This window comes from Camarhynchus parvulus, chromosome 5, assembly GCF_901933205.1.
Source record: "Camarhynchus parvulus chromosome 5, STF_HiC, whole genome shotgun sequence".
NCBI classification, from domain to species: Eukaryota; Metazoa; Chordata; class Aves; order Passeriformes; family Thraupidae; genus Camarhynchus; species Camarhynchus parvulus.
The window spans coordinates 17,740,725-17,755,867 of NC_044575.1; the positions used below are offsets into that span (position 1 = coordinate 17,740,725).

Below are 15,143 nucleotides of genomic sequence, written 5' to 3' on the forward strand. Positions count from 1 at the left end.
AAGATTTGTGTTTTTTGGAGTTAACACAACATCTGGAACTGGAACTAAAAATTGGAAACAATTCAGATCAGAAACAAGCATACCTTTGTCAAGTCTGTATTTGTTTAAGTCCTGGATAAAATGTGCAAGCCAAATTTTCCAAATTATATAGAACCACTATTTTATCCATTAAAAGTTTGGAACCCTCATCACTGTGTAATCTACTATTATTGGCCAGACAGCTGTCTGCCAAACCAAGGAGGAATACTGAAAAAGGAAAAACAACAGAAAAGAACCTTGCTCCCATTGACATCCAGAATCTAAAAAGGGGACAGCACAGGGTTTTTTTCCATTCATGGATTGACCTGAACTGTTGTTCCCAGAAAAAGTCATGTTTAGATGTTCAAGGAAGTCACCCTCTTGTCCGCATTCTTCTAAACCAGTTTATGCAGAAGTAGGACAAATCTTCAGTTTCCTCTGCAGTTTTAAAATTGTGGAGCATATCATGGGGGTGGGGGGAAATCCACGCCTGTTGCATTTAGAATAACAACAGGAAAATTGTTGCCATGTACTCTGCATCACAGAATGTGAAACATCCAAGTATATTTTTTTCCTATCACATCCCCCAACCCTATTTTTAAGCACTGCCTTCGGCACTTACCCATTTTGGCAAAGCCCAACAGCAGTATCGTGTAAGAGACTACTTCAGTGCCACTTCTGCTTATTCTAAAATCAGAAAATACCAGAAATCTCAATGGACAGGCTGTATCCCACTTTTGTGGGCACAAGCAGAGTGCCATATTAATTCTCACACAGAAAACTGTCGTGAGTCCTGTGTGGAATATGGTGAACATTGTTATGGAATTGGGAGCTATTGTTGGTGAAGCTAATGGTATTAGGCAAAATGCAGATTTGTACTTTAAAGAATCCTTAATCAAAATGTGAAACCTCACTGACAGAGCAATGACCCTGCTGTTGAAGTGAATGTGCCTGTGATAAGAATCTCTCTTTCTATGATGATATCTTGTCAGTAATCTGCTGAGTGGTTTGCCTCAGAACATGGTTGTCAGAGACTTCTGAACTGAGCTTCTGGCAGAGGTAGGGGCACTGTGGGCTTTTGCATGAGAAACAGTATTAAGCAATACTTCTCTTCCTTAAGTGCAAGTAATTTGTCATTAAAGGTTACCCATAGCATTAGTTTTCTTGGCCCAGGGTTATAAACAGTAAATGCTTACAGCATCTTCCACTCTTAGGGGCAGCAGCACACCGAGCATAGCTTTGTACAGCTGGAGGAGTGAACATCCAGGGCAGTAGTCTGTGATGGCTCTGCAGACGTTGCTTGGTACATCTTGAAACAGCAAGTGGTGTGTGGGAACTGTGACAGCCTTCCTTGTGTCACACTGTTCTTAGTTTAACACTGAGGAGGACTGGAGGCTGGCTGTGGTGCCAGTGGATCATCCGTGTATGTGCAATGGGTCTCTGCTTTCCCCTTCCTCTGAAGTGCTGCTGTTCTTAGAGAAGGGCAGTTTTCACCTTTCTTGTGGTGTTTACTGTCTTCATTTAGAGTGGGATTTTCAGTATACCTTGGGAGCTTTGACCATCGTCATTGAAGATGGATGGAAATTGTCCCTCGGAGTTCAGTGCCGGTTCTTATCTCCAACCGGCACCAAACTCAAAAGCTGACTTGTAAGACTGGAGAATGCTCAGTTTAGCAGCCATTGTCAAAGTACTAGTTTCCAGGGCTTGTTGGTGGTGTGTGCCTGAAGCCAATTCCCTAATCCCCAGTAGATGGTATATTTGTATTTAGGCTGTCATGTGCGTTGTGGTTCTTGAATAGCAAATTGCAGCAGAAGCCTCAGAAGAACAAACAAGTGGTTGTGAACAGTATGGTGATTTTGGGAAAATCTCTTGTATATTTTAACCTCTATAAAAAGCTCAGGTGAGAACTTTCCTGAGGTCAGGAAGATGTGGGGGTTCTGACTGCAGAGATTTTATCTGCTTAACATTAGCTAGTCAGGATTGCATGAGGCTGCAATCCTCAAAACTGTTTGGCTGAACACCAGTTGTGCATTGCACAGAGAGAGATTGCCAAGAACCAGTTTTGTAATAATGTTTAGAAATTTCTTCTAACAATACAGACCAAATAAAAATTGCTTTATGATCTAGTGAATCATGTTCTTCTCTAAATGTTTAAAGTGCTTGCAAGTCTTATCTGATGAGTATCTCATTGTAAGTTGATGTGTCCCCAAATCACAGCTGATATTTTAGGTTTTGTTTAGTTTTTCAGTGGATCTTTAAATATGTTCTGTATGCTGCTTGGTGGTCCTTGTAGTGTTGTCAGCTCACATGGGCTTGGCTGTCATCCTTTCCAGCTGCTAAAGCTGTGTTAGAAGATGAAATATGCTGTCCTATGTAACCAATTTCAGTATTTACTACAGCAGTACTAAGGGCAGTCTGAGAGAGCCATTGCCTGGTGCACCAGGAGAGGCATTTGTGTGGTGTGCTTAATGGGTGGTCTTGGGAAAAGAGAGAGAGTTTGAGAAACCCTCCTTTAAAATGATGTGTCCACATAAAAGTGGTCTTGAACACATGTAGGTTGCTTCCAGGATCTGCAGAGATGCAAGTGCACTGAATTACACACACTAAATCCACTAACTTGGCTTTTTTGACACATGAATTTTTTTTACTTGAAGTAGGTAATATAACAAGACAGAAGAATAATAAATTCAGAGCATGCTGTTGGATATTTTAAAAATGTTTAATTGCCACCCGGCTAAATAGAACAAATCCTAAATTTCATAATTTGCATAGACCACCTTTGCTGGACTTCTTCAGAGCATGCTTTCAGGGACGTACTTTGGCATCTCCTGACCAAGGGAAATGAACTAATTTCGGCCAGTGGAGATGACATGGTATATAATCAGGGCTATATTTTGTTGTTACTGCTAACATTATTATTTAAAAATTAGGCTGCCAAATAAAACCAGTGGTCTGAAGTAACTCTCATCCTCCTAAAACCCTGTCATTATTGTGTGTGTGGGAACCCTATGCAATGTGAAAAATATAACAAGATCTTCAAAGACTTGCTGCTTGTTTATTTAAAAAAATAAAAGTAGCTCAAAGTTTATTTAACAATATTTTAACATTACTATTTGATAAAGCTGCTAAATTCATCTGTTTCAGGACAGCAACAGAAACAGCGATGTGAATTACTGGGAAGTTCAAAACTATTTTGTGTAAAACCTGGCATAAAGACAACCAATCCCAGACCTCCTTAATCAAGATTTTCAGTGAAGCAGTGTGGGGAGTGCAGTCCACTGTTTTTTTTTTTTTTTTTTTTTTTTTTTTTTTTTTTAAAATATTTTATTTATTTCAAGATACATAAAAGAAACTGCTTTCTTGAGGCAGGAATTAACTGTACAAAAACTATACCTGAGGAATGTGTCTGCATTCTCTTCCCCATCAACGAAAGCCACAAAAGCCTAACCTGATCTAGTTTCTTCAGTTTGTCCTTCTCCACTGGCTGAGAAAAGCTGAACTTCAGCCTATTGTAAAAGTGTTTACTGTTGGTCTGTTTTACTATATTTTTATCTCACAGCCTTCCCAGCTCTTCTTCTTGATAAGAACAGGCTTCATATGTTTTCTAAACCCACTTAAACCTTTTTTATATACTTTCTGTGGACCCTTTCCAGCTTGCTGCTGCTAAACCAGATGTCCTTTAAACTTGTGTAATTTATTTGCGTAACCCACTTCCAAATATGTTTGTGGCTAAAGCCATGTCACTTCTTGTAGTACATTAGTGAATGAACAGCCCTGCTTCTACCTTAGCCTGATAGCAAACAGATCTGAGCACTGAGATCCTGTCTGTCTTGTATATTCAAGATAATACTTAGCATATATAAACAAAATTTTACCAAATATGTTTTATAATATGGGATATTGGCGTGGACTGGATTACTGCACACCGTTGTATGCCTGGTGTGACCATGTGAATAATTTAAAATATAGGCTGGTAAAGAGGAAAGTTTACAAAAATTACTGACTGTACTCAACGTGTGTAAATGTATGATATTCTTAGTGGCCTCATCCTGAATTTCAGACCTTGATCCTGAGTAAAACCAGATAAAATGGAAATGAATCCTCATTATTTTATAACCAGAACACCTCATGGCTTGCAAAGCAAAATTCCTATCAAATTGATTGAACAGGAAGGGTTAGAGGAATGGGATGTAATTTGGAGAAGGAGTGTATTTTCATCTTCAAGTAGTGTTATAAACCAGCCATCACTGAGAGGATCAGCTCACAGAGAGGAGAAGTCTTGGCCGTTCAGGAATGAAAAGCTGAGTGCATCACTGAGCCTTTTGTTGGAACATCTTCAAGTGCCTTACTTGAGCATGAGTGGCTTCACTGCAGCCCTTTGAGATAATTAATAGCAGAAGGAAGGGCATGTTTGTAGCAGAAGGAATGAGTTTTACAAATGGTTGGGCTGAGATTCCTGTTCAAGTTCTTTGCTAAAGGAGAAGAAATGCGTGGGAGTGAAACCAAGGAGTCCTGTTTTTTTTTTTAGTCTTGTGCCCTAAAACTGCTACCACCTACCTCTGTGTCAGAACAAGAATATTCTGTAATTTAGTTATTACACTGGGAATTCACTTTATTTTCAATAATGTGTTTTGAGGATGACAGCCATAGCCCTGTGTTCTTCAGAAGACTCCACCTGGCAAGCTGAAACTTGGCTTGAGTATGTGCAGTTAATACAGGAAGATCAACATTCAGTCTTCTGATGTTGATGATTTCCCAGCACAGGAAGGACATTGACCTGCTGTAGAGTCCAGAGGAGGGCACCAAGATGATTAGAGGGATGGAGGACCACTCCTGCAAGGACAGGCAGTGAGAATTGGGGTTGTTCAACATGGAGAAAAGAAGATATTGAGTTGACCTAGCTGTACATGAAGGGGCCTACAAGCAGGATGGAGAGAGACTTTTTATGAGAACATGTAGTGACAGAATAAAGAGGAATGGCTTCAAACTGAGACAGTGGGCTTAGATTGGATATTAAGCAGAAATTTCATTACTGTGAGGGTGGTGAGACCTGCAACAGATTGCCCATAGAAGCTGTGGGTGCCCCATCCTAGTCAGTGTTCAAGGCCAGGCTGGATGAGGCTTTGAGAGGCCTATTCAAAGGTCACCCTGCCCATGGCAGGGGGAGTTGAAAACAGCTGATTTTTAAGGTCTCTTCCAAGCCAGACCATTCTGCGATTTTATGACATCCAAGCTCTAAGCCTCCGTATGCTCCAGAGAGCTAGAGCTGGACAAGAGGGATTGCTTTGTGTTGTAAAAGTGGTTTCTTCAATTAATTTATGGCTTAGGATCCTACTTACACAGTCTTGTTTCTGCATAGCAGCTATTTTTAAGTGTAGAGAGCTGATGCATGCTAATTCCATATCCTGCCTAAGAGTTTCCATAACATGGTGCAGCCTTGGGTGCAAAAGTTTTGACATGTTTGTTTTTGACCATCTTGCATGCCTGCGGTAGGGGTGTGTGGGGTTTTTTTGCTCTTTGGTAATAAATGTTTTTGTGGTTTGGGACATTGACTGCTCCAAGAATTATGCTATTCTCTCTGTCCAGCCATACAGATGGCTTAACCACAGAGATCTCCATTGCAATTGTCCTGTTAAGGTTTGAAATAATATTTAAAATATAAGTTGGTGCACATGCTATAATTTTGGATGGCTATTTTCACTTGTATGCTTATTAAAATGAGACCCTTGTTTTGTGTTGTGTGCCAGGTTCCCAAGATGCTCAGTTGCTTTTCTTAAAATCACAGTTAAACCCTTCTGTGAACTTCAGCCTAGTTAACCAGTTTAAGAGCTAGTAAGTTAGGCTTTTCTCCTGTGCTATACATAGGATTTGTGTTTGTTCTGTGCTTCTGGTGCTTTCAAGGGTAGAAATCATGCATGTGCCTCAGTATTCTCATGTCTTTCTATTTTGGCTTTAAGGGGAAGGAGACAAAATGTAGGCATGTCAACAAGTATGAAGCAGTAGTATGAACATAACTTTTTTAAACTGTTGCTCAACTTCTCTTAGAGTGTTGCAGCTTTGCAAAAAACCAACAACTGATGACAAATACACTGTTGATTATCATTCATGATCATCTTAGTCTTAATATGTATGTGGAGCCCTGTCAAACTGGTTTTTAGAAAGCTGTTACTGAAACTAATAGTAAAGACCATATAGTGCATTTTTTAGTTGTTTGTTCCATGTCACTTTATTAAGACTAACAGGTAACCCTGAAGCACTTAGTAAAATTCAGATGCTCTAAATGGGCACAATTAAAACAATGGAAGTTGATGACTGAATTCAGAAACTGATACTGTTTGTGGTGGCCAACCAAATAAATTATACAAAAGTGTACAAATCCTCCAGTCTTAAGTTATGTCTGCATAAAACAACTTTCCTGATGCAGATGAAACAATTAAAATTTAGTAAATGGCCACAGACAAGGAATGAGCATTTGAAGGATCAAAGGCAAAGCTGGAAATTGAACCCTTGCTTGATTCCTACCCTGCCTGGTCAGGAGTGTTTCCTTTTCTGCAGTTAATGGACTGATGAGAAGCTCTGTTTTCACACAGTTGTACAATAGGCTTCTGTGTAGATAGCTCACTACATTGTCGAGTCAAGGGTGTTTTCTATTTAGCAGAAAACCACAGGAAAATTGGTGGGGTTTTGAACAGAAATAATATGTCTTTCTAGAATGAAGTGGTTTTGATGAAGTACTGCACGATCCAAGTAAGATTGTAGAATTGTTGCAAGAAGAAATTCTGTAACTTTGTGTAGTTCAGGCTCTTATCTCTTTAGAGTTTATTTGAAAAATTGTTATATTTCAGGGTTTCTTTTTTGTTTTGTCCAAAGACTGTGAACTGCAGCTGTGTACAGACATTTAAAATATTTCCTATTATGGAAAAATATGAACTGTTCTAATTTTACTGAAAAACAATACTTTTTTTTGTGACTACATTAAAATGTCATTTCAGTTGGGTGGTAATAGACTGGATATAAACAGTTTATCCTCCAGTTTATTCATCATTCATCCTTTCACTGTTTATTCTTCTATTTTTGCAGAATAGAAATGGTGTTTCCCTTTTCAAGCAATTTGCAGTTGTCAAGAGTATTGCTGATCAAAATAGAGCATAACACTCAGTGTTCCTTTGAGTCTCTTAACCTTCTAAACGTGGAATACCTTCTCAAGGAAGGGATATTTCCTCCTGTGAAACAAATAAGCTCATTAGAAGGTTAATGGTAGTCAGTTATTGCTGCTTTTTTTGGGTCTCCCCGTCCCTCAGAAACTCCTGTTAACTTGCTTTCCAGTTTGCTTTGCCTTGTCAAGAGTTGTGCAGTAAAGAATTAAATGCATCAAGGGTTAAGAGTGTTCTGTGGACCATCAAGCATAGTTCAGGACTGAGAAGACAGCATGATTTAGAAGGAGATTGGTCTTCATATTCTTGAAATGAAATTTTGATTCTCCCTTCATGTTGGATTCAAGATAAACTTGCACCATGTATGGGTGGGATGACCTTGAATCTCTAGCATGGTTTACTGATGGCACAGCAAATCGAGTGTTTTGTCAATGCCATTTGTTTTGATGCTTTTTGAGCTTTGTTTCTCATTCTCATGTCTTAAAAACCCTGTTGGCTGTCATTTTGTAGAGTATGAATATATCTTTTGAATTGCTAAATTGTTGAGTTTAGTAATTTTATGAAATGAAATGCTATGTGTCTGTCTTTCTAGAAGCATGTTTGTTGTCTTAGCTGCCTCTTTCAGATTTACTGCTTATTAACTGGGAAAGTTGAGAATTTGAAAAGTTCTGTGAACTTTTTTTGGGACATCTTGGAGATTTCCAAGCTGCAAAGTTACTAGAAGCTGCAGAGTTACTAGAACTAACTTTGCCTGCTCATGAGCCATCACATTCTGACCTGAAGTGATAAATACATGATAGTGAAACTGAGCATTTAAGTACTTTTCTGGCTTTTACTTTATTTTTTGTTATTTATGTGGGAGACAATGGCTTTCTTCAGCAGCATGTCAGGCAAGAATTACTGTAGAGAAGCAGATCACTGTTTTTTGTTGGAGTTTTGGTCTTTTTCTTGTTTCTTTGCTTGTTTGTTTATTTTCCCAAGCAGTATTGCTCTAAAAGGACTCTGTAACCATTTAAAAAAGAAAAGTAATTTAAATAATATTAAATATAATACAACTTTAAATAATAATATATTTAATAAAATTTAATAAAATAGGCTGGTGGAGAGGAGCAGAGAAGTGAATATAGTTTTCAGAATCAGGGTTCTGCCTTCTCTTTTTATCTTTCCCAAAGGAAGTGGATTACTTACTTGTTCTTAAGGAGGATCAAGCCTGGTCATTTTCAATAATCAATCAGTTTACAGGAGTGTGTAGTGCAGTGAAGTTCTGACACAGTTGCAAGCAGGGCAGTGTGATTTCCCTGCTGGGTGCTCATGGCCAGCACAATGTGGCTGCACTTCAGTCAGGACGTCTCTGAAGGACAGAAGTGACAGAGAACACAGCAGTTAATGCCTTATCTGCCTGCTGCTGCCCCACTGAGTACATCAGCGGGGAAGAAATCTGTTGAAAGGGATGGGGAGCTGGAATAATGTTGATACTGATTGGATTAGACATTTTTCATGTCTGATCTTTAGTTAAGAAGCTGTTGAGTTCCTTTGCTGTTGATTGGACTTGATATTTCAGGTTCGTTTTTCCTTTGTAGTAGCATTAATAATGCCTTCAGCATGGAAATGTCTAGATGAAAATCCATCTATTCAGATTCCTCTAAACATGTTTTTGGGACAATATTTTAAAAAATTCTACATTGGCTTTCTACAGCTTTGATATTTTACTGGATGTGGGGCAGGTTTTGTGAGGCAGTGTGCATAACTTGAGAAGGTGTCTGCCCCAAGGAATTTGTGACTTAGAGCCCTCTAACATGAAACTTCCCAAGTGCTCAAATGGTTTGATGCAGTGCCACTTAAAACAGACGTGGCAATGGGAACCAATGAGCTGCAGAGAAGAAAACAAGCACTTGGTATTTCAGACTTTTCTTGTCTGTTTGCACTAACTAACCTGTTGGATTTTCCTGATACTATTCCTAATGTTTTAAAAGATGACGGAGAGAAGGACTTGACAAGTCAGCAAAATTAAATAGGGGGGATACTGAGACATCATTTCTTAACAAGTAATTCTCCTCAAGCTGTATAAACTTTCTTGAGTTAAATATTTTAGAGAAAAAAGATACTACATCTTCAGTGAAACATTAATGATAACAATTGGTTCTCTGTGCTGTCCAAGATGCTCACTAAAACCAGCAGGTGATGTAAATTACGTCAGCATACTCTTCCTTCAAAGAGCAAAATACAACAATCTCTCTCCTGGCTTAGGGGGTAAAAAAAGACCATGGAGAATAATAATAAAAACTCTGAATTTCTATGCATACTTTCATCTGTAATTGAGTTGTATGTTCTGTTCATCTGTAGTTGAGTTGTATATTCTGACTGAGGTCCTTGGCCTGCACATAAACACATTAGCTGTTGTCAAGGATGTGCAGAGGCACGCACTCATGTAGCCAGAGCCAGAATTCATGAGACTGGCATTAGCATCTGACAGGGCTGCCAGCATTGCAGACCTGCAATTCAGACACTGTATAAACTGTCTTCTTTTTTAAAAAGTGCAGGAGAAATTGCATCTGAAAGACAATATCAAGAAGTAACTCTTACATATTACATACACTAACATGAATTTAAAACTGAAGGTATTTGTATGGTAGTCTTTAACCATAGGAGATATAATATATGCTGCTCTGTCCTGTGTGTTGTTCCTTGAGTAGCAAGATTGGACCTGCGCTGACTGTGCATTGGAGACAGCACATTGGATGCAGTGGTTGCCTGTGAAGCTGGGAGGCAGCAGGTGCCTGGTGTAGAGCTCCAGCAGCCACTGCTTGAGTTAAAAAATTGGGGTGAGATTGGGGAAGTTGGGAAATCTTTGTGCCTTTTGCTCTCGATGCCTCTTTCTAACAGCATTCTTCACAAACACCCCCAACCCATGCCACTGTCTGCCTTCAAACTCTATATTCAATTTCTCTTTGTGGTGCAGGAGAGAAGACAGGAGTTCTGAAACTCTGCCACGGTTTTTGCAGTTTGGGAGGGCACTTGGTAGGAGCATTTCAGGGTGTTGTGTTTAGTGCTGTTGGCTTTCAGCCTGCTGCTAAAAGGCAGCAGAGCTTGCTTTCCACGTGTTGTTACTAATTCAGCTGGTTGAATCAAGCTTTTAAACTATGAACACTTAATTTTTTCTAATTTGTCTGTTGTTAGAATAACAGACAGAAGGTGTTGTTGAAAGGTCTGATGTGAACTTCTAACTATGCGGAAGATGCTTCTCACATCCCCTAGATAAAGAATTGGGCCTGCTCTTCCATCTCTCTTTGACACCCCTGTCTGACATAGGGAAGGAAGAGGTTTTTAGGTATGGTGATGCTTCTGTACTCCCTGCCCTGGCAGTCTGGAAGAAGAAATCCTCCAGTGCCACATCCATAGCCAGCTTTTGAACATCTGTAGGTGCCTGCAATGCTAACATGTTTCCATGTTTTCCCTCTGTAGCATCTCCCTTTCTGCTGTTTGCCAACCGGCGGGACGTCCGGCTGGTGGATGCCGGGGGCACGAAGCTGGAGTCCACCGTGGTGGTCAGCGGCCTAGAGGATGCTGCGGCAGTCGACTTCCAGTATTCACAAGGCATCGTTTTCTGGACAGATGTGAGTGAAGAAGCCATCAAGCAAACTTACATTAACCAAACTGGGAATGTGGTGCAGAATGTCATCATTTCTGGCCTGGTTTCCCCGGATGGCCTGGCCTGTGATTGGATTGGGAAAAAACTTTATTGGACGGATTCAGAGACCAATAGGATAGAAGTAGCTAATCTCAATGGAACATCTAGAAAAGTCCTCTTCTGGCAAGACCTTGATCAGCCCAGGGCAATAGCTTTGGATCCAGCTCATGGGTAAATATTAATTTGGCTTAAATGCTTAAATGGATACTGTGGTGATTTATGTTGAGTTTTTACTTCTGAAAAGAAAAGGAACACATAGCCTTTTGTTTCACTTAACATTTTCCTGAGGTATTTTTCTCAAGATCTGTGACTGAACATATGTTTGAGCTTAAATATTTTGTGGCAAGAAATGGCAGCCCAGACTTTGAGCCAAAAAGAAAAATACAGCTGGTTCTTAGGTGCCAAGCCAAATATTCAACCAGTATAATTACCTGGCTAATCCCATTGCACTTTGGAAAAGTAATTAATTTTCCAAGCATTTTATTGTTATTATTTTCTCAGTGATCTTGTTTAGTAAGTTAACTTTGATTTTATATGTGATGTCTATTTAATGTAGACAGCAAGATGTGCAAGTCTGCATGTGTTGAAACAGGAATTCTCACTTGCTATGCTCTGGTAAACAAAATCAGGATATTTTTAAGTGATGATGTTGAATAATAATGTTTGTGCCAGCAAGGGAAAGAATCCAGGTGAAACTGTGGATTCTCAATGCTGTAAAGTGACCATATTAAGAAGTAGTAAGAGTGCAGGCTGCATATGTCAGTTCTTAAAGATTCTTGTGTTATGTGCATGGCTCCTCCCTCCCTCTTCAGTCCTCCCCAGGGTTTCACATGTGCTGTTTGCTCTTCCTGTGCACAAGCAGCGCTGCTGTTGTGTCCTTTGGGCCTGGCATTTATTGCAGTGATGACTGAAGATGTGCTGTGCTAGATGGACCCTCATGAAAATGAGGAAAGAGAACTCTAGTGCCTTTCTCTTGTGTGCCAGGATCCACACAAGTGGGCTGGTTTGCCACTGATCTGCTGCCATTTTCACAATACTTTCCTCTAGGGTATACATAGGTAGGTTTCTCATCTGTAGGAAAATCTGGCATTAACTGATACTGGGTCTGTCCTCAGACAATGATGCTGAGTTAATGCAAGGGTTTAGTATAAACCATAAAAAGAAAGTATTTGGTGGTTTATCCTGCTCTGGGAAATGGGCAGTTCCTAGAGAAACTACCTGCTTCAAGTGTGCGAGCTGTGAAGATGGAAACTATGCAAGAGAGGGCAATTTAAGATCACAGGTCAGCACCTTCCAGGCCACCGACTGGAACTGTGGTTGTTTTTGCAGTGTTTGCTGCATAAGATTTTCCAGATGAATGTGAGGTGTTACAGGTACATTTATGATTAATTCATAAAGGGCATGCAAAGGCTAAATGAAACTGTGTGTACCCAAAGAAACAAAATCCTCAGTTTTGTTGGTACGTCAAATACTGGAGCTGCCTGTATCCTTCAGATAATGGCTGGAAAGGTACAGCCATTACCAGTGGAAGGGGAAGTGGAATGACTTTGTTGGGCCAAAGGACTTTTCCAGAGGTGTCCTTATCCTCCTAATCCTGCCTTCCTTACAGATGCTTTTAGGTGAAAGGAATTCTCCCCACAGCAAATTGTTGTATAGAGGGGTTTTAAATAAATTAACAGGAATCCTGTTGTACCCTGACAGCAAGTAATCTATGCAGAATTAATTAAATGTTGATAAATTAGATATTGAGTTCAGTAGTGTATTTAAAGAGAGGATATAATGTTAAATTGAGTATTTCATGGTGAGGTGGATTACAGAGAGTGGTATGGCACTTTGCATAAAATGCCAGTGCCAGGTTTACTTTTCCTAAGGGGATGCAGTTCCTTGCCTTTTGACTGATTCTTTAAGTGTTGAATCAAAGACAGGTTTGTCTGAAAAACTAATATATTGAACTTAAAAGAAAATTTTAAAAATCAGACAGCACATATATTTGTGGAATAAAACATTCAGGTTTGCTTTTACAACCACTTCATTTCACCTGGTAGTTCTGAAATATATCCTAGATGCATCTGTGAAATAGTGATCATGACATTTGATTTTGGCACAGCAGGCTCTGGGGTTGAGCTCGCGTGTGTTCCATTTCCCAGGTATTCTCTGGGGAAGACAAGTGGGTGACAGTAGGAGAAAAGAACCATTTAGTATTTTATTTATTAAAGTTTTCATTTGTCATTTTGTTAATAAGTTTTTGAAATCAGGTGGCTAATACTGTTCCTACAACTGTCAGAACAGTATTAGATCAGAGCACCTGAGTAAGTTTGTAGGGTTTTTTTCTGGATCATGAAATGTGATGCAGTTCAGACTAGGGTTCTTAAAACTGGTTGAGGTAATCTGTCAGTGGCTCATCATTTGCTTTCAGTTTGGAAGAATTTCCATTCTGTAGATGTGATTTTGTCCTTTTAACAGTTTCTACTAGAGAAGTGGGGTGGGAAGCTTAGAAAATGATGAAGAAAACTTCATTAGGCAACTTAGGTTTCCAGAGGCAAAATGGGACAAATAAGCAGTTTGCAAATACTTAGCTGATACTATTAGTACCCAAACATGGGTTTATCTAGAATGCTCCAAGTGAAACAAATCTACTCTCTCTTGAGATAATAACATTTTGTTGGGCAGAATGGTGACATCTTCTCTTGTCTTTTAGCCGTAGTAAGGCTGTTCTGCAGAGGTGGATGGAGGACTGTGTGTTGGGGTGTTTGCAGTGGGGTGTTATGCCCAGAGTGATGTTTGCTTACTAAATAGATTTTATTCCATTTTGAGTGTGATTCTTCAAGACATAGACTAGTTTGAGAGAATAGAGAAGAACTTATTGAAAATATGGTCATTATCTCTCAGGAACACCAGAAGTGTGATGACCAAGCCTTAGGACATGAGAGAGGGGCTAAATTCACTTCTGGAGTTTCCTTTTGAAACCTGTTTTTCTGTGATTTCCAATTGACATTCAGGAGTATGATTTTTCAGATGTTCTGAAGGGCTTCCTAAGTAGTAAGTCAGATGATTGTAGTCTAGTGACATTTTTAAAGAGAGCTGCATCTTTTGCACATTCAGCCTATCTTCCTTTTTTAAAGGCAGTGATTATCTCATGGTTATGACCGAGAAAGAGAGATTCCTCTCCTCTAATGATCATTCAGTGCATTCCTAAAATTTCATTTTTTAAGACAAACTGTGGGACACTTAAATCTTATCTGTGAGTCCCTTTTCTTCCCAGAGCTAGTGAAAATCATTAATTGTACAGGGTCTTCTGATACTCTGAAAGAGTATCATAATTGACCAGAGTTGGCTTAATATGTAACATCATTCTTTCCCATACACATTAAAACTTGCTTGCTGGACCCACTGTATATTCTAGGAATTAAAGGAAGCAGAATATGTGCTAATTCAATTTTTCTTCCTTGACATGAAGGATAAACTAAGATAGAGGACAGTACAAAACATTTTTCTATAAATCTGCTGATGTTTTGTTTTGAACATTTAGATCCTAGTCCTGCTGTAGGGTATGTTAACCTTAATTTATATAATGTAGGACATTAGGCTAAATTCTTGGTATTGTCTGTAGAACATTAGCATTTATATAAATTCTTGACAGATAGACCACTGGTGGGGGATTCAGTAATGCTGGTGTTATTAACTTTGAATTTGATACCGTTGCATAAGTATTTACATGTTTTCAGGATAGCAACTTCTAACAAATCTGAATTTATTGTCTGTAAAGATTTTACTTAAGGCCAGCTTAAGTAAAAGAGGTAGCTCAAATTCCCTGCAATGCCATGCAAAAAACTTAAGTGTCACAAATATTGTCCGAAGAAGGAGGAATGTATTTGAAAAACAAGTTTTTATCACGTGTCGTGGCAAGCAAACTTCAGTTTCCTGAAAAGAAGTCTTCAAAAGAATGCATGAATGAGTAGCCAAAACAAATTATTTAATTCTCAGTCCTGTAGTGAAGGTCTTAGATCAGGACACCCTAGAATGTGTGTTGACAAGGGTCATTAAATCTATGACATAAAAATCTCAATGCTTGCTACCTTCTCCATTTTACACAGGGCTCTGATTCTGAGGGTCTGTAGCATATCCATAATCCTCATATCTGATTTTCACTAAGTGCTTAATGAAGTAGTTAGTTCACATAATAAAAGTCTACAATGTGTTAGAGATATTTACTTTGGTTAATATGAATCTTGAATTTGTTCCTACTTGTATGATGGCTGCTGTATTGCCTTTGGAGTGAGCTT

General features: G+C 39.1%; 1 protein-coding gene across 2 annotated transcripts in view; it reads left to right on the plus strand.

Moving 5' to 3' along the window:
* Positions 1 to 15,143, plus strand: part of LRP5 (LDL receptor related protein 5) — a 123,076-nt gene that overhangs the window by 18,668 nt on the left and 89,265 nt on the right. The window contains exon 2 of one of the 2 annotated variants that reach the window (XM_030949951.1): positions 10,635 to 11,031. In XM_030949951.1, the coding sequence (XP_030805811.1) occupies positions 10,635 to 11,031 (397 nt within the window). The remainder of the gene's footprint in view (positions 1 to 10,634; positions 11,032 to 15,143) is intronic. The other variant, XM_030949952.1, reaches the window with a different exon arrangement.